The 20,890-nt window shown below is 41.1% G+C and overlaps 1 protein-coding gene across 1 annotated transcript in view; it reads right to left on the bottom strand.

The window, feature by feature from the left end:
• Positions 1-20,890, bottom strand: part of LOC134535412 (inactive dipeptidyl peptidase 10-like) — a 344,969-nt gene that overhangs the window by 302,467 nt on the left and 21,612 nt on the right. The window contains exon 4 of the mRNA XM_063374486.1: positions 17,694-17,756. Within this exon, the coding sequence (XP_063230556.1) occupies positions 17,694-17,756 (63 nt within the window). The remainder of the gene's footprint in view (positions 1-17,693; positions 17,757-20,890) is intronic.

The following is a 20,890-nucleotide window of genomic DNA, read 5'->3' as shown; positions in this document are numbered from 1 at the left end:
GCTGCATCTCGAGCGAAGATCTCTGGGCCAATAGCAGACAAGTCAGTGAATAAGTGCGGAATCACGAGGTACTTACGCGAGAGACTCGCAGACATAGCAGCCAATGAATAGATGGCATCGGCCCGGGCATACAGAATACTTTGGTGTTCTTCCTAGAGGTAAATGAACGCGCGAAATATTTACAGTACATATAAAGATTCTGCAGGAGAATCTACGAAAGACAACCAAATGACTTGAACGTGTCGTTAGTAGAGGCGTGGGAAATTCGGGGTTTTGACTTCGAGATAGGCTAAAATTAAAACACTTTTAGCTTTGTGCTGCTTTTTCTATGTCCCTACCGTCTATGAACGGGAAGGAATAGAACACAATCACGATTCATGAACTCTCAAACCAACGGGTCATTGGACAGCACAGTAAAGACGCCTCCCAAGTCAGCAGCCAATGAGAAGGGGACATTTTCTTAAGAATGTATAGGATTGTGGAGTCTATCTTCGAGGTCACTGAAAGAGCGAAACCTTTCCGGTCCCTATACATGCTGTATCAATAGTGGCAGGCATATTTCGCGAAAAAAAAATTCTTGCTGCCCATAAGACTGCAGCAAGGTATACCCGCACCAGCGGGTTCTTCCTTGTAATTGGCGGCCGTCTGCGAGAGTTTGCCCGAGCCACTCAGGACGAGTTTACTTCCGCACTGAATTACTGTAACTGACATGTAACTGAAAGAAAAATCACCCAATCACGAAACACAGACGATGCTACAGTGTTATTACTTTCAGATAGTCTGGGAATCTTTTCGGGAAATATGCATTGCTCCAGTGTATCTTCTGGGTTCATGTACATATTTTGTTGCGAAAATATTTCGAGACCAGCTGTGTGTTAAAATACTGTGACACCTTCTGCGTTCTGTGATTGGTTGGGTTTGTTTCAGTTGCCTGTCCACTGCCGGCACACGCATCACAGCCATTAAGGCCCCCGCCTACCTGGGCACACACGCGGTGTGCAGAGCTTCAGGAAAAACCACGCGATTTCAAAACTACTCCAGATATCCGAGTGGGGTCTGCTTACGAAAAGCATTTAAGAGTTCGCTGAGGGCCGAAAAGTACTTTTGATTTTGGATTAAGTTTTTAAACTGTATTTTTACAAGAGTTAAAATGGCTAAAACGCATGTTTTCAGAGTAATTTTTAGGCGTAAAACAACCGGTACAGATTCTTGAAAGCACTTAAGGGACTTGCATTACACCTTTATCTTCATTTCTCCGCCATGTAATGTTACGGTCACCGCTCATATGCACGGCGAGAAGACTGCGCGCCAGTCCAGAGGCGACACCGCGCTAGAAGCACCAGCAGGCGTCGCACTTATCATCCCGCCTCACTAACACACATACACCCCTGACGAGGCGGGCCTCTCAAGTGCGGAAGCAAACGCGTCCGGAATGGCAATAGCCAATGGCTAGGGACACCTGTATTTCGCGATTTCATTTCATGTCAAGGTATTTCACAAAACACTGTAGCTTTTTCAAAGAGTCGTGGCAAATTGTGAGGGTGCAGCAGTACGGTGACCAGATTCTCATTGGCCCCGTCAAGAGCGGGACGACACCTCTCACCGACCTCAGCAAATAACCACAGGAGAAAAGCTACAGTATTTTGTGAAATACCTTGACACTAAATGTATTCGCGAAATACAGGTGTCCCTACCAATGGCTTCTCTTGCAGACGACCACCAATTACAAGGAAACAATCGCTAGCTAGGGCCTTTTTTATATATATATATCAGTCTAATGAGTGGCCAGATTCTTCCGCGGTAAATACCTGACCTCACGTGTATCTGCCCGGGGATCATGGGCGCGCGGGCCCGGCGGACACGTGAACCCACGCGCCGAGACAGGAGTCTGCGCGGACGTCTCCCCAGTCAGCGGGCCATCCGTCTTCATTAGCGCGCCCGCGACGCAGACGATAAATAACGGAATTTGCGGGAGGCGGCGCCAGGGCGATATAGAGAAGGTTGGTGAGGGTGATGGGGGGGGGGGGGGGGAGTGGACGAGCTGTCCTGCTCGTCTGGCCAAAGCCGCCCGGGAGGGTTCTGATGAATTCCCTCGCTGGGAAAAGAAACGAGGGCGCGGCATCCGAACGTCCAACGCGAAAAAAAAAGGAGAGGAAGAACAAACGGTAAAACAAAAAAAAAAGCAGATAAAAATGGGGGTTGTCTGTAAAGACGGTTTACGGACGATAATTGTACGTGATAACGTCATAAGAAAACATTGATGAAAAATTGCATACTTTTTTTAATTTTCAAATTTTTTTTTACTGTTTTATGCAAATTTAATTTAAATAATTCGTTTGAATATAATCACGAACAATTAGTTTAAAAAAGCAGCCGCCTTAACCTGTTTGATATTATAGAAGATTTTCTCGCACGGTGGTTAGCCGGTTCTTGCACGCTCGGTTCAAGAGGAACGTGACAATTTTTCGCGCGTGCAGCCGGCGTTCATCGATTTATAAGACGTTATCACGTCAAAAAATCGCCCTGCCCTTCTGAACTATTGTTCCTGTTTGGAGAAAAATAAAAATTTATTACATCTCTGTTAACTAGAGACACGATTACTTCGCACATAGTTGGAACACATTTACGTCTGTTTCGCGTTGACGACCGGACCACAGAGCTCTTGACGACCCTACACCCAGGGAAGGGGGGGGGGCGGATATCTAGCTACCCTCCCCTCCCCAGTGAAATCCTATAAAATTATCATTCCCACCAACTCAAGGAAAGTACAGTAAAACCTCGTTTATCGGGCCCTCCGTTTGTCCGGATAACATTCGTAAACATTTTTTTTAATGTTCTCATAAAAATCTTTGGCTACGTTAGCGATATCGTAACTATAAGTACGCCAATTATTCACTTTTGACGTGATAACGTCTTATAAATCGATGAACGCCGGCTGCACGCACGAAAAAGCATGACTCATTGTCACGTTCCGCCTGAGCCGAGCGTGCAAGAAGCGGCCAACCGCCGTGCGAGAAAACAAAGTTAAGGCGGGCTTTTTAACTAATTGTTCGTGATTATATTTAAACAAATTATTTAAATTATAATTTTGCAAAGACTGTAAAAATAATATTTGAAAATTAAAAAGTATGCAATTTTTCATCAATGTTTTCTTATGACGTTATCACGTAAAATTATTGTCCGTAATCCGACTTTACAGTTTTTTTTTTTAGTTTGATTCAATGTACAGTTCCTACATAGATTTTTGAGTTTAAGAAAGCGCGCCAGCTGACAGACATCATGGTGACCTTGGAGCGGCAGTCCTACACCGCTCCAGCTGAACTACAATTGGTGATAAAGAGTTCGCGTCACCGTGCTTCATTCAAACAACATACATGTTTGAGACAAGAAAGTGGATGAAATCTCTATTTAGTAATGTTGTGAAAAGTTATTTTTATATTTTGTAATATCTTGGAAACAATATGAGGCATGTGTACTAAATATTTTTGTTAGAAAACTTAGTTTTTTTTATCGTAATAATCGGTAAGTCTGTTTACTCAAGGTTTTTTTTTTTTGTTTTGCTTATTACTAGGGGCATGCATATTTCGCGAAAAAAATCCTCGATTAACTGAAAGTTAAAACACTGTAACATCGTCAGGATTTGGTGATTGGGTGTCTTTATTTCAGGTACATGACGATTTTTTACAACTCCAATCACAGTGATTCATCGCGGAAGTAAACGCGTCCTGAGTGGCCCGGTCAAATAAGGCAACGACTTCTCTCGCAGACGGCCGCCAATCACGAGGAAGAAGCCGCTGGTGTGCTTATACCTTGTTGCAGTCTAATAGGCGTTCAGATTTATTCGCGAAAAATGCCTGCCCCTACTTATTACCTATATTACCCGGTTTATCCGAGTTTTCGATTGCCTGGACTGCCTTTGGTCCCAGTTAGTCCGGATAGACGAAGTTTAAATGTATTTTAAAGCAAACAGTGAGCAAAGTGATTACATACCCCCCTCTCCCGAAATGAATTTCTGCGTGCCAGCTTAGAGGCTACACCGCACTAGAAACACCACCGAGCGTCGCACTAATACACATACACCCTGACTAGGCGGGTCCCTTCGTGACTTCGACCTTCGTGAGTTTGTCCGGGCGCCAGGGGATAAGGTTCGTTTTTCATATTTACGGGACGGCAGGTATCAATTACATATTTATATAAATATTTTGGACATACATTATTGGTAGAGACCTGCAAAATTCGCGGTTTCGATGGCCTTCAGGATAGACTGCACATACCCTTGTACACTCGGGCAAATAACGCAAGTTCATTGGCTGCCGACTTGTAAGTCGTCTCAGCTGGTTTGTCTGTGATTCGATCCTTCTTTGGTTGAGGGTTTATAACTGGTTGAGATTCGTCCAGATGAACAGTAAGCCAATAGCAGAATTATCTAAGAGGTATATGTGTTTGAATTCTAGCCTATCACCGAATGAATCCGCGAAATATGCATACCCCTAACCATTGGTAATTTGCGCTGTGTGCCATAGAGAAAACTTGCAAAACGAACAAAAATTTATGATTACGCAAAGGCACACAAACAAAAAAAAAAGCCAAAATCATCCGGTATCAAATGTTTAGCGCGTAGACAGAATAGAAAATTCCGTGTAAAGCCACCAAGAACAGTAAATACACAGACGAACAACGACTTTAGACAGCACAGTGACGGACAGAAACACCTAACGATGATTACAAAACCTGGACATCATACCGACAACACAACGACTCGCAGGCGAACCCGGCGATGAAGTCAAACAGGTATTCTGACAGCACAGACGAGCGCAGACGAGCGCAGAAGTCTTCCTAAGACAAAACAGTTGAAACGCTTCGAGAAATGAGATCTGTTGCGTCCTCAGGCGCAGACAGACACTGGAAAACAGGCCAAGAACGTACAAATTACACAACCATTAAGGGCCCAACGTTAAAATCACCTGATCAAAAGTAGATGCTTATTCCTTAAGGAGCCCCCCTCGTCAGGAGTGTATGGGTGTTGGTGAGGCGGGATGATAAGCGCGACGCTCGCTGGTATTTCTAGCGCGGTATCGCCTCTAAGAGCAAGGCTCTGAACTGGCGCGCAGTCTTCTCGTCGCCACAGGATAGGCCTAACTTTGAAATTTGAGCGGTGACCGTAAAATTTTATGGCGGAGAACTGAAGATAAAGGTGTAATGCAAGTCCCTAAAGTGCTTTTAAGAATCTGTCTGGTTGTTTTACGCCAAAAAATTACTCTGAAAACATGCGTTTTAGCCATTTTAACTCTTCTAAAAATACAGTTTAAAAACTTAATACGAAATCAAAAGTACTTTTCGGCCCTCAGAGAACTCTTAAATGATTTTCGTAAGCAGACCCTTAAGCTTCAAGATAAAACGTTTAAGACGCTAGCATAATCTTATTGGATCGCTGGAGCAGTCCAAAAGCAGTAGCATACACTGCGGCCTTGCTACAGTAGCCTGGGCTGGGGTGACTTTCAATCCAGGATCGACTGATTGTATTGTCAAATTAAGTAAGTCGGGCATCGTTAAGAAATTGCTACAGATTAGTATTTTAAGTAGATGCAAGAGCGTGTGGACAATACGCGCTGGCAACTTTGTCACACGATAATTTGACCATCTTTCGTAATTAATTTTTAACACGCTTTTACTAGCTTCACATGTAACTAACTATGCACACAAATCTTGGAAGTCGAATTTAACCCACTTCTAATTGTAGTATCAGTTTGAATCTTTGTAAATATATGTAATCCGGATTACAATATATTAATATAATAATATTATATAGTTAATACTAATTTAGCAAATATAATTCATTACATTAATTAGGTATATTACTACATGTAGATAGTTTTATTAAAAGGGCATTTTTTAGTTTTTTAAACCATAATATTATTATTTTGTGATAAGAGTTCTTAGTTCAACCATTTTTTTAATTTTATCTTTTAGTTAGGGTAACCGTTTTGTTATTTAATTTATTTAGTTCAAATATTCTAATAATATTGCGATTCACCACAACATTTTTTCCTTACGTATTTAAAGCAATTGTTAAATCTTTAAAACAATTTTTTTTAACACAAACGCCAAATAATATTTTAATTTTGACACTTTAAAAATTCACAATTTTGATTTTACTGTTGGTTAGCACATCTCTATCAAGCCGTGGGATATCACCGCCTACGTTGTATTCAAATATGCGCGCTTAATTGCCTAGAACGACAGAAGCATTTACACGCGCTAACATCCTGTATCATATTGAGAACATAAATTACTTTGAGTCAGTGGCGTAGCCAGGATTTATGTGGGGGGGGGGTGTTAAGAAGCATGCGCCCCCCCCCCCCCCCCGGATTAAAGCGGGGGGCCCGGGGGTCCTCCCCCGGGAAAATTTGGATTTTAAGGTGTTAAATAAAATAGTGCTATTTTAGCAGTTTTCGGTACTTAAATTTAAATATTGTAATGGTAAAATTTTTATTAATTTTAATATGAAATTTGTTTGAGTGATGAATAAGAAATTAATTAAATATTTGGTGCTAAGGGGGGGGGGGAGGGGTTGAACCCCTAACCCCCCCCCCCCCCCCCTGGTTACGTCCCTGCTTTGAGTATACGAAGTCTCACATAAGTGACAAAAGGTATTGCAACAGACGCACCCCATCATAACTGTTTATTATTATTATTATTATTATTATTATTATCAATATTATTTTTATTATTATTTATATACATGTTTTATTCGACGTGACTGGAACAAATTGAGAATGTTCATGTATATAAAAATGCCTTGATACTTCAACTGCTAAAATATTTTTATATTATTTAAAGTTAAAAAAAAAACACCAAAATTTTGTAACGTGTGTGGCATCGCGGAATACATGTTCTCGCTCAATAACTGTAGCAAACACTCAGAGCGCTCTGTGGAGCGAAAGCTACACTAGCTACAAACGCTTCAGCGCTGCTATCTACCGGGTGGGAAAGGAACCATTCATTCGAGAAACCAGAAAGAAAAAAAAATCCGTTTTAGCACATCCTACAGGCGTAGGCATATTTCGAAGTACCTACATTTTTCTGGAATTGTTCTGGACACATCTATAAACATATGGAACATTTTAAAAACATAATGTACATTTATTCATATTACGCGCAGTTAAAATATTTCGAATGTTTTTAACTTAATGCCTTCAGCATTAATTAGCTAAGAACGATTTTTCATAATATGCCTACCAAGAAACTAGTGAAATTTTTATCATCAAACACTATTATTTTTATCCGTTGCACTAATACGTGGACGTATATACATTTGCTTTGAGCCAAGGTTTATGATAATATTAACCCGGTTTAAAATAAATTTGAACAAATTTGATAGTAAGGAAGATTAAATATTTCTTAGTTACAATTCCACCTGTTTTTGCTGTAATAGTTCGTCACATCAAAATAATTTCAGCCAATAATTTATGATGTTTAGGATTTTTGCAATAAATTATAACAGACTTGATAACACACCTAATAAAAACTTTGATTATTTTTGTTTTGTCTTTCAACCCTTATTTCAACCCCCTTGCAGTAATGATCGCTTACATAAAAATTTACTTTAGACAAATGTTTTAGACAAAATTGAGAAAGATAAAATAAATAAGACAGGATTCAATAGTGTACATGGTACGGAAGTTTTATTTATATTTGTGTTCCAAGCCCTGTTTTTTCCCCACCCCTTGCAGTAATGGTTCTTATCAAAAATTGCTTCTTACCATATTTTTAGATATTTTTTAGAAGAATTACAATCAGTATATTTTATATAATAAGGGAATTATTATTTTTGTCCTTGAATTTTTGTTCCCCCGTCCCCTTGCAAAAATAGTTAGTTGTATCAAAAAAATTTTCAAACAAAAGTTTTGAATAACGTTTTTAAGGTTTACAATATATTTTTAATATTTTGCCTTCTAAGAAAGTTATGAATTTTTGTCATTCATCCCCTGTTTTTTCCACCCCTTGCTTGATAAGTCGTAAAAAAATTCATTCAGACAAAAGATGTACATAATATTTTAAGGTTTAACAATAAATAAAAATGGATTTAATATTGTACATTACATATTTATTTCCACCCCTGTTATTTTTTTCCAGCCTCTTGTGGGAATGGTTAAGATTATCAAAAATTGTTTCAGACAAAAGTTTTAGATAAAATTTATGCGATTAACAAATTATTTTAACGGATTAGATAGTGTGCCTTTTAAGGGAGTTAAGAAATTTGTTGTGGTTAAACAATTGTTTTTTCCACCCCTTGCATTTATGGTTGGTCCTACCAAAAATATATTTAGACAAAAGTTTTTGGTATTATTTCTAAAAGTTATAATAAGTTCAAACGGATGCGATACTCGTCATATTATGGAAGTTATAGTAATTTTTCCGTTTTTCATTTAAACCTTCCTTATTTCTACCCCTATCGTCGGATTTTGCCTGTTAACGAACTCGGCTGACATTTTCCATTACTTCATTTTATGTATCAGTTTGGAAGTGATTTGTGCAAAATTACGGCAGTTATCGTGTTCATAAAAATGTGGTATTATATGTATATATAAAATTTTGATTTGATGATGGTCACATTGTAAGCCAAACAATCCCGACATGATCTGTAGCTTCCATACAGTTTTGTTTGTTTTAAAATTAATAACGCATTGCTGCTGATGCTCGTAAGCTTCGTAAAAACCGTTCTAAAAATGCAAAAATATTACTGATCATTCATTTAGGCCTATTGAAACAATCTTGTCCCTACAAACAACAAAGAATATTATTCCTCCAAAACATAAGTTTATTTTCTATCCTTATTTCTGAAACGAGGCTAATTCCTTCATTAATTCAGCTGTCCGGCTACAGTATAGATTTTTTTTATAATCGACCGAAAGTTTTTGGTAAGAAAAAAACTAGGTTAGCTTATCTTCAATACTGATGTGTGTTATTTAAACTGTTATAATATGTGATTGAAACTGGGACATCCTTTAATGAACATCCTGTAGTTTCCAGAACGTTCTAAAATAAATCGGTGCCTACGAGATCTACGTACTCCTGAGGGCTGTGCCGCCGCCGTTTCCTCACACGCTCGGCCGGGAGCGTGTGACCTTTGAATATATACACTGTATAGAAGTCGCGAGTGGATAGGATTCACTCTACGTTTTTCAGGGGCGTAGGATGAGCAGCTTGGGAACTTCACCGCTGCAGTGCGCTGCCGTAACGCCCTGTATCGTCTTAGTTGTTGTTTACACGATAGAGCGCAGCACTGTCGCCCGCTGTCATTCCCCGCAACCCCCCACCAATCATTCACTGCAGCTCAAGGTCGTTCAACGGGAGGGGGAAGGGGTTTTTGAAGAGTTCGACACTTGTCCGCTAGGGACCACCACAAGTCGATGCCCTAGAGATGGTGGCGATTGCGGCGGTGAATTAACCAACTACCTCAAAACCGTATTAGAAATTTTAACCTGGGCTGGCGACTTCTATACAGTATATATATTCAAAGCCCCGCGTGTCCTTCTCTTCTGCCGTCGGCCAACCTCGTTAGCTGTGGTCCTCGCAGTCCTGCCTGGCGGCCCTTCTGCCCCCGGGGCCCCTCTGGGGGGGGGGGGGGGCAGGCGAGGGAGCTAATCCGTGACGGCAGCTGCCCGGAATTGGAACCACGCCAATTAACACCGCGCCTCTCCCCGCCCTCCCTTCCCCACCTCACCGACCTCTTTGCATTCACAGCTTTTAATTGAATCGGTGGATGGGTTACGCCCTCACCCTCATTCACCCTTTCCCCCATTCATCGCGTCCGCGAGCCCCGAAACACCGCACGCGTGCCTGCCGGGGCATAACTGCAGACACCCCGAGCAGGCCAGACTCCTGTGTTCCGCTGTCCGCACCACAAGACAAACACACTTGGAGGAAAGAGTGGCTGACGTAACATTTGTACGTTTGAAAACGAAAATACATTTATTTATTTTTTTTATTTTGTCCATATTTGTGTATAGGCAACGCTAAAACGTTTTAGACAAATAGAAAATTTAATCTGTGTTTATATATACATCCACACATACATATACACACATACACACATACGCATACAATTATATACATATACACACATACACACATATATATAAATTTATATAATGTTTGCTTGTTTGTTTATCTAGTATGCGTCCCCAAACAATTCATCCGATTGAGTTGAAACTTTGCACACTTGACTTTCGAAACACGGGGAAGGTCACTGTCTGCATGATATTTCGAAAAAAAAAAAAAAAAAAAACACCCCTAATTCCCCTTACTACCCCTAGAGCAGTACTACTGCTTGGTGAAAATTTTGCATGCTCGGCGTTCAAGTTAAGAAGAAGAAAATTAACTGTCTACATTTAATTCAAATTTACCCCAATAAACTGATTTATATGAGATTTCAAAAAACCACCCCCGTCTACCTTTGTCACCACTTAAAGTGTAGTACTGATACAACTTGATAACTTCATTCATGTACACTTGACATTCAAAAGAGGAGGAAAATTACTGTCTACATCTGATTTTCATTTAAAAAAATGTTAATTGAATACTACATGATATTAAAAAAAAAAAACCCACCCCACTTTCCCCAAACATTAAGGAGAATTTTTCACTCCTTGATGAAATTTTTCAATCTTGGTTTTATATGCAAAAATAAAATTACTGTTAAACCTACACTTTTTTTTTTTTTTTTGCTACATGAAGTTTAGAAATAACTACCCCCATTCATCTTAACTACCCCTTAAAACAGATTTTTTTGTCTCTCCTTGGTTAAATTTTGAACAGTTGACGTAAAAAAAAGGGGGGGGGGGGGGGGTGTTTATCGTAAACATACAATTTAAAAAAGGAAGTTGCCTGAAAAAATGAGATTACGATACCTTTCCTACCCCCCTTAAAGCAGTATTTTAACCTTTCTAGACGAAATTTTGCACACTTGACGTTAAAATTAAGAAGACAATTACTGTCTACATCCAATTTCAAAAAAAGAATCCCCTTTCACGCTATACGTCCGGGGAACGCCAGTACTTCAGCTTGTATCATAGAATTGGTTTATAATGTTCTAATAGACAATGCTTCTTAACGGCAATAATTATTTTTAAAAAACTATTTAATGGCTTTGATGCCAGTTTAGTGTGGTCAGTGGCCATGCCTCTTTAAGTTTTTTTTCTTTATGTGAACTTCTTAAATTCATTATTTTTCATCAATACAAAACTTTTACTTTGTTTTATTAATTTAGGCTGTTGTATACTTAAATTATTTTTATTATTGATTTATTTATTTATTATTTATTATTGAATTTTAATTATGAATTGAGTTTAAAAGTTTAAAGTATTAAAATAAAATATACGGAGAAGGCATTGCTCTTCAGGAGCAAGGTTGTTCGACTGCTTCACAGAGCGAGGGGTGGCGGTGACGTCAGAACAAGTGACTGTCGAAGGCTCGAGTGGAGCTCGGGAGAGAGAACAGCGGTGACCGCGGCGGAAAAAAAACAAACTCCAATTGCCGAGAAGTAGTTATGGGCCCACCCGCTAGATAGCAGTTTTCATGATACATTACTAACATAGCTACATTGATTGTGAGAAGTAATGCATAAGCTACTTGCAAACAAACCACTAACAATTAATTCACTTTATTTTGATAACCGAATATTTTTTTGTGGTGTGGCATACCATAAATTTTGTACCTCCTACAAAATAACTGTTTAATGAAGTGTATCAATATGAGCAGTATTGTAATTAAATTCCTTGTTGAAAATCAGGTAAATAGTATTTTTTCATTTATAATTATTTATATATACTAACGGAAAGTTTAAAATTTAGCGGCGGGTTTGGAAACTAAACATGATTCGCGTCCAGAAATTTTGTTGAAACTCATTTTGCGTATATTTAACACGCTTCGTGTCATAGTTTCGTATTATAAGTGCATTTGCAACATGAGAATACATGATTATTTCCCAAATCGACTGCCAGAAGTAAACTCGTGGAATAACATCATGTCAGTGTTAAGAAGACTGCAAGTATCCGCTCTACCACTCTGGTTCTGGGGTAGAGCGCCTGCCTTGTGACTTGTAGGACCCGGGTTCGCGCCCCGGCTCCTCCAAGGCGGATTGCCCAGATGAAATGGTGGCATTTTCTCTGGTAGGAATACAATCCCTTGTAACAAGTCAGGCTACCAAAGAAACGGTGGGTGGAACAGAAAAAAACCTTCCAGGTGGCTTCCAAATGGGGAGCCCGTTTCTTTTATTGGGCTCCCCATGCGGTGGCCATTCCGGGGGTTTCTCCGGGGGAACGGAGTTTTGCAAAAAATTTTGTTAGTTTATCACTAACATTATTTTTAAGAATTTTGCTTTAATTTCCGTCTCCTATTTTCGTATTACAAGTGTATTTTAAACATGAGGTTATGCGCTTTACCGAGGTTAAATGTTACACATCTCTGGCCAGTTACTTGGGAAATTTTTCGTTTTTAGGTTTAAAACTCGCTGGCTTGAAAACTAAAATTTATTTGCACCTATTTTCATTGAATAGTTGGGTCTGGTTCTTCATCACGTTACCTGTCCACCAGCATAAAAAAGGAGAATATTCCCAAATCTTCAATTTTCATGCTATGTAAGTTAAGACCAGAAGAAAGAGGGGCGGGGTTTGAGGCCTTCCAGTAGTAACATACATTTTCCTTTAGAATTTCATCAGAAAAGAATCACCAGATTTAAACACACGTACAAAACTAGAGTTTGTCGTTAACGAATAGAAGCGTACACTGATACAACACTCAGACAAAAAAAATTGTTCTAAAAAATATATGTTTGTTTATAGCTAGATGCTCAAAAATATATATAATTGTTTTAAGGCCTAATATATTCATACAACAATGTTACAGGTACTACTACAGTTTTTGATGCAAATTGTATTTGAAGTTTGCGAAACAAGGGAACTAGTTTGTTTGGCATTTACGTCGAGTGAAAAGAGTCATGATATAATGTAGCATCCCCTCCTCCCCATTTTCTTTTAGAAATAAGAATAATAATCACTGGTTTATGATTTGAGCAAATATGCATTTTCAGTCTGGTACACAATCTTTTTTTTTTTTTTTTTTTTTCGTTTATACGTATTAGAATGCATGCATTCCCTTCCAAAAATTTGCAGAAAAAAAAATTATTCATCCAAACAAATTATTTTTGGATTTTTGTAAAAATTTAAATAATTAATTAATGTAACGAAAATGGCAACGATGACATCATAATTCAAAATGGCGACCAATAAATCCTATTGGTTCAGGTCAAATTTATCCAGAGGTTTATTGGAGGAGTTTAAGTCGCTTTCAGTTTCGAGGACTAAAACGGGAATTTTTTATTTTCGAAATAGGAAAATAAAAGGTTCCCAATTTTTGTCAGAATTTTTTGGCAAATTTTGGGTCTTTTTTAATTAATTTTTGGCACCTCACCCTGAACCTTGTAGCCGGACATAATATTGACGTATTTTATTCAGTAAACTGATATCGAGACGTGTAGATGGAGATGGATCAATGTGCAGAGAAAGAGCTCTTGGAACCAAGATGGCGTGTCTCGGCCCCGACGCGCGAGTGTGGGATGAAGAGTGACGAGGAAAATGGCGGCGGTGTCTGCCCTCACGAGCCCGCACCTGGTTGGTCGGAGAGGCGAGGTGCATCACACGAGTCATCCCTCGCCGAGCAGACGTCATGTCAACTTCCGGGAGACGCGAAGCGACGTGTCGGTCCGCGGCGGGATGGGTTCCCGGGGTGGGGGGAGGGGGGGGGGGCGCCGGTGTGTTGGCCTCGATCGGCCGCGCGGCCAGAACCAATCCAATAACAAACTTCTCCGAAGTATTTTGAAGAAAAAAAAAGGGGGGGGGGAAGAATGACACTTCGCGACTCTAGCAAGGTCTCTCTCTTCGTGTAAAATTCATCGACTTCCTTTGGCGTGAGCTTCCCGCGAGCTTGTACGGGGGATCTAGAAAATACACTACAGAAGACTAACACCGGACAGCTCCCAAGATTATTGTGTGTAAAACTTGGCGTTGTTTTCACGTCCAGTCCGATAGATGGCAGACGGTTTTTTTTATTTAATATATATTTTTTATTAACTTAAAAGCAAAATACGTATGTCAGTCTTCGTATGTACTGGAAGAAAAAAATCATATTGTTTACGGTTATGGATAAATCGTTAGTATATATATAGTCTTCGTCTTGAAACTCTTTATTTTTTTTTTAGAACATCATTCATACATCAGTTAAGTTTTTCAAGAAAAACCCTGAAAAACTGAAATTTATATGGTTTTGGTAAAAAAAAACAGTATGTTTTATTGATTTAACGAATGGTATACTAAAAAATTTAAGAGTTTTAAGGTGAAGGTTACGAACCGAACGGTTTTATCCAAAACTGTACATAAAAACTGGTCTCATGACATCAGCGCATGCCAAGACTGACATGAAAAATTAAATGAGTAACTCTTTAGAAGAAGAAGAAATTTTGTATAAACATGTTAATGTGGTTGTGTTCGACTGCTTCATGGACTGGGCGAAAGAGCGAGGGGTGGCGGTGACATCAGAACAAGTGACTGTCGAGGGATCGAGTGGAGAACAGCGGTGACCGTGGCGGAAAAAAAAAAAAAGAAAACTCCAATTGCCCGAGAAGTAGTGTTGGGTACAACCGCCAGATAGCAATTTTCATGATATATTACTAACTTAGCTACATTGATTGTGAGAAGCAACGCATAAGCTACTATCAGGAAAACAAACCCGCTAACAATTAATTCACTTTATTTTGATAGCCATATATTTTGTGGTGTGGCATACCATAAATACCATAAATTTTGCACCACCAGCCTGGTGGGCGAAGTGGCCCGGGGGAGGGAACTGCTCACACCTCCTCCCTGGGTCCAGGACTGGGTGTTTGTGACGCCCCCGGCAAGCACAGGGAGGTCACAGCTGCGCGCCGCGCCCAGTGGATACGTCTCTCCACCGTCACGGATGCGTCAACTCGCGGTGCAAGACGCGGGATAACAGGAAGCAGATCAGCTGAGGATGCTTTAAGGCCCTGCGCGCTCTCGAGCACGCCGTGGGGTCGGCCGGGGGAGGGGGGGGGGGAGGCTTGTGTGTTTCCGCTGACGACGTGCTGTGCATTGATCCGGCGGCCAGGCAGGGAATCGTTAATCCGCCGCCGGATCACGTTCGCCGCACGCGTCTCTGCTCCGACACCCCCCCCCCCCCAACCACCCCCCCTTCCGAGCGAAGTGACTAATTATAGTACTAAAGGTGCCCGCCCGGCGCGGCTACTGGCCGCTACCCGCCGTCTCACTGCCACTCGCTTCGCGCGCTGGAGACCTCTCTCTCTCTCTCTCTCTCTCTCTCTCTCTCCCCCCCCCCCCCAAACACGCCACAAGCGGCACTCTGCGAGTTGTTACGAGTGGAAAAAAAAAAGGTTCGTAAAGGTTAGCGCTATTCATTTAAAGTGTAAATTTGTTACTATAAAAAAATAATACTGCACATCGTCTGTAGAACAGTATGTATGTTTGAATTGGAGCCGACTTCCCTGCTGTTTCCAACCAGAGGATGGGCGAGGATGGAAGCGGCCACAGGCGGGAGGAACACTGACTGACGCTGGTGTTTGTTCTTCGCCGGCGGCGACGGAAGCATCGGCGGTAAGAAGCAGCTCGGCGGATGTGAACTGTCAGGAGCTTGTGCGTGCCCCTACCCACCTCCCCTACCACACCCCTCCTGGTACCCTGGGGGGGGGGGGGGGGGGAGTACGACCCGCTGTTCAGGACCGACCACGCAATCTACTTTACGCAGCGTGAAACAGGGGGGGGGGGGGGGGAGAGGGGGTAGCAGGCGCGGGGAAAAGAGTAGCAGCGCGTCGTGGTTAATGTTGCGTTACCTAGCACCGACCCCACATACATACATACATACATACATACATAATATAATGAAATAAAGCTTCGATTAAATATTTAATGTACATACATTAAAGACAAAGGCTAAATAATGCGACGAGATCGTATTTTACTGAGTTAAATTTTCGACCAAAGCCAAATGTGCTTTCTTTTTTGAATATGCTTTTTTTTTTTTAATGTGCTTCCTTTATTATATGTGCATCGACAAAACTGTAGTCAGGCAGCCATTGCTGCAAGGGGTGGAAAATAACAGGGGTTGAAAGACAAAAAAAGAATTCATAACTCCCTTAATATATCCATTATTAAATCCGTTCGAATTGTTTGTAAACTGTATAAATATTATCCAAAACATTTGTCTGAAAACAATTTTTGATACATATTATACGAACTATTGCGGTAAGGGAGTTGAAAAAAAGGGGTATAAATTAAAAATAAATTTAAATCCTTATCTTGTACACTATTAAATCCATTCCTTTTTATTGTGAAAACTAAAAATATTATTTACAACTTTCGTCCGAAAATATTTTTTTATAACCAACCATTACTGCAAAGGGTTTGAAATAACAGGGGTTGAAAGACAAAAAAAATTCATAAATCCCTTAATATACACACTATGATATCCGTCCGAATTTTTTGTAAACTGTATAAATATTATCTAAAACTTTTATCTGAAAATAATTTTTTTTTGATACAGGTAAGACAAACCATTGCTGCAAGGGGTTGTAAAGTGGAAGAAATTAAAAACAAATCATATAATTTGTACCTTGTACACTATTAAAACAGTTTTTTATTATTTTGAAAGCTAAAAATATTATCTACAACTTTTGTCCGACAAATTTTTTTAATGACCAACCATTACTGCAAGGGGTGGAAAATAACAGGGATGAAAGACAAAAAAAAAATGCATGCACACTATTAAATCTTTTCGAATTGTTTGTAAACCTCATAAATACTATCTAAAACTATTGCCGGGAAAAATTTTAATACTGAGACTGGTCGCATCTTGTCCCAAACACTCACTGCAAGCAGATGGGGCTTAACCTGCATATTAAATAATAAAATATCAGACGAAATAACCTAAATGCTAGAAACTTTAGAAGGTGGGCAAACTTTAACAAGGCAAAACAAGTAAGCTCTATTAAATTATTATTAAATGTATAGGCCGCAGTGCAACCCTGAAAAGGTGGTATGTGTGTGGCTTTAACGTAACCTCTTTTCATCAATCTAATAAAACTATCATAATAATATGTGTAATAAAAAAATAAACTGTAGATAGTAAAACAATAACGCTGTGACTCGGTAAGAGTGAATGGAGAACACATGATGACAACAAAAATTATGTTGGGAAAATAAATGCCATATTCTAATTACTGTTATTTCAAAATTAATAAAAATTATTCCAAAACCCAAAATATCTTATTTCTCTCAGAAAATAAAATGTTTAAGACAAATAAAAAAAATAGTCCAAAATTTAAAATCTCCGAATAGGCTGGGCACAGTTAACTACCAAACTTTTATGTTTCAATTTAAATCTCACAGTTTTCAAATAAATAATTAGAGGTTCAGGTTTGTCTGCATATGTATACTGATATCATTGATAATAAAGCCAAGGGGCATACAAAAAATTACGCTTAAAACTTGCATTATTGGCCGTGTAATGAATAATAAATCACACTGTTATTGTAGTGCAATAAGCGCTACAATGTGTTGGCGTCAGAATTTGCGACAACGGACATTTCCAACATGGCTTACCTGGTGCTTGTCTCTGGACCAGTTGCCGATCAGCTCACTGCAGGCGTTTGCGGTGGAATCTCGCTACGATTTTTACCACAAAATATTTGTAGGAGTTTCCCAGTTCGACACAATACCGCGATCGCGCCGGCACACGCAAATTACACTTTAAATTATCCCTGCCGCCAGGACATCCTGACGGCAGGCTCACAGGACCAAGCGGGGGAAACGTTCCATTTCCCATCATCCTCTGCGCCAGGTGCTTCGTAACAGGCGGCGGCCATCCTCAGCCAATCACGAAGCACCGTTCGAGAAATCAAAAAGAAACTGAATTTAACGACTGAAAATGTTCAAAAAATAATATTTTAAATAAAATTTATAATGTCAATGTTTCTCAAAAACTCATTATAAACGGTTTAAAAACAAAACACAGTTTCTAAACAAACATCCTGAGTATGTAAATAGAGCACGTATGACGTTGTCGCTAGGCAACGGTAATGCAAAACGTAAACAAACTTTTCCAACACAGTTTCAGTACTCTGTAATACTGTGATATTACAGACGCCGCTCTCTTACTTAATGCACACCGACAGTTAAGAATTTGTTTGAATACAGGATGCCGAAACGCAGCACATTGTCGAAACTGGCAACGCCGCAACGGCAACACCGCCTGGGACCGAGGGTGCATCGCGCCGACGGTTGATTCCTGGAGTCGGGCCGTCACGTGACACCTCGAAGCACAGCAACTCACTGCGTGTGCCGCCGCGGAAGCCTTAGATGTACATCAAGTTCTGTCCCTGCCCGAACACGCCCGAATATTCACCTTCGGCCAACCTCGGGTTTATTTATATATATTTATATTTCTCTGTCTAACTAACCGTCCATAGTGTTATAAAGTGTTTTAATGTAGCTAACCTAACCGACCACTTTTAATATTTGTATTTTTTTTTTCCTGCGCAAAAACAAATCCCGAGGTTGGCGGAAGGTGAATACCCGGCCGTGTTCGGACAGGGACAGAACTTGATGGACATCTCAGGCTTCTCGTGCCACCGCACCCGTCGCATGTCACTCCGGGTAAACCACGTGTCAGGACGCGATGGGCGAGCAGCTGTTACGCCCGACGACACCACGTGACCGGACGTGGCGTGCGCCAGGTCTAACCTTCAGGCGCGCGGTCGGGCTCAGCCGTGCGGGCTGCAGCGAGTCATGCAGTGAAGTGAAGGCTTTGAATATATACACTGTATAGAAGTCGCGAGTGGATAGGATTTACTCTACGTTTCTCAGGAGCGCATGATGAGCAGCTTGGGAACTTCACCGCTGCAAGTGCGCTGCCGTAACGCCCTGCATCGTCTTAGGTTGTTATTTACACGTTAGAGCGCAGCGCTGTCGCCCGCTGTCATTCCCCCGCACCCGCCATCCAACATTCACTGCAGCTCAAGGTCGTTCAACGGGAGGGGGAAGGGGTGTTTGAAGAGTTCGACACTTGTCCGCTAGGGACCACCACAAGTCGATGCCCCTAGAGATGGTGGCGATTGCGGCGGTGAATTAACCAACTACCTCAAAACCGTGTTAGAAATTTTAACCTGGGCTGGCGACTTATATACAGTATATATATTCAAAGGCGAAGGCAAGGGACTAAAGAGGATGGGTCCAGGAGAAGAGCTGGGCTGGGCGAGAAAGTTTCCACCATGCGTCGTTTGGATGCTTGGACACGTGGATAACCACAGACCCCCCTGGTGGCGGGCGACTGAACTTCCGTCACACACCCGGCTGCCAATCAGCTCCTGAAACTTATAAATTAAGAAGGCAATTAACAATAATATGTCTATATCAGGAAGGGATGTAGTGTTAGAAGTAGGGGGAGGGGGGGTGCCTGTGCCGACACCAAGCTAGAGGGGCCTAGTCCTGTCCCTGGTTTACGTCACACACTTGTACCATGCCGTGTTATTGTTAGAAGACTTTGTGTGCTATGCCGTGTTATTGCTATACCATGCTATTATTTATTTATAGGGAGATTTCCACACATGTTTCACTGTATAAGAATTTCATATAATGTGTCTGGCGAAGTTTATATTGCTAATAAACCTACGCCTTTACCCCGTCAGTTTGTAAACAAAGCGGGGAAATAATCGCGTCTCAGAAAGTTTGGTCGCCTGAGCCACCACAGACGTGAGCAACCAGCTCCGAAACACGCGCCCTTGCAAACACTCCGCGCACGCAGGCGTGAATTAGCTCATGTTTAATTCAGCGACAGCGGCGCGAAGACTCGGTAAGCCCCATTGTTTCCTCGCCCCTCCCCCCCCCCCCTCAACACCCGCGCCTAGGGGGCCTTCATCAGTTCGAAAAAGAAGCATCCCTCTCACACCCTCCCAAAACCCTTACTGCTTTGCCATATTTGTTTAAATGTCGCAGGCAATGAAAGCTTCTCATGTGCTCACCAAAATGGCGAGGGATTTGGGTGGGTGGAGAAAAAAAGGGGGGGGGGGTTAATATCGCGGGCCGCGAGAGAAACTGCAATTAGACTAGGGACAAGAGGCGTGTATGTCCGGGGAGGGGGGGGGGTGGCATCCCCCAGACAAGGCCACAGAGAAAGGGGAGGGGGAAGGGGTGAAGGAGCCCTAGACAAAGCCTGTCCTCCCAACAATGCCTGCTGTCGTGTCAACACCACGCGCCGTTCAAAATGGCGGCAGGGCCAATTAACCCTCAGCAGGGCTGGTCGGTGATGGGAAAGGGGGGTGGAGGAGGTCAGACGAGTGACCCACAATGGACAGCCGCACTCGGCTTCCCGGAAAAATCGTCCCAATCAACAATAAACAAGCTCGACCAAGGATCGACCGCACTTCGATGGGTCGATCAGTCGTCACGCGGTGACGTATCGAACAGGCGCGGCGGCGTTCTGGGAGGTGTGACACGTGGATGACGTCATCGTCGGACGCTCGAATAATTAACTGGCGGAAAGAGTAACCGAGGACACATCGTATACAATTGTTCTTCTTTACACAAAAAAAAATATTATACTTCGTGAATATGTAAGTATAACAAAATTGAATTCCAGAAGTAACCGGTTATTTACATTTATTCGAAAACCTGAAATAACTGGTGTTATAAAATGCCTTAATATTGCAGTCACTTAGACTAATCAAATGTATTGATGTGCCATGTGATGCGGAGGTTTTTTTATATACGTATTTAGTATTATTTTAACAAATAATACAAAA

Source organism: Bacillus rossius, chromosome 8 (assembly GCF_032445375.1).
Source record: "Bacillus rossius redtenbacheri isolate Brsri chromosome 8, Brsri_v3, whole genome shotgun sequence".
Lineage (NCBI taxonomy): Eukaryota > Metazoa > Arthropoda > Insecta > Phasmatodea > Bacillidae > Bacillus > Bacillus rossius.
The sequence above is the reverse complement of the archived record's forward strand: the minus strand, read 5'-3'. Positions and strand labels throughout refer to the sequence as shown.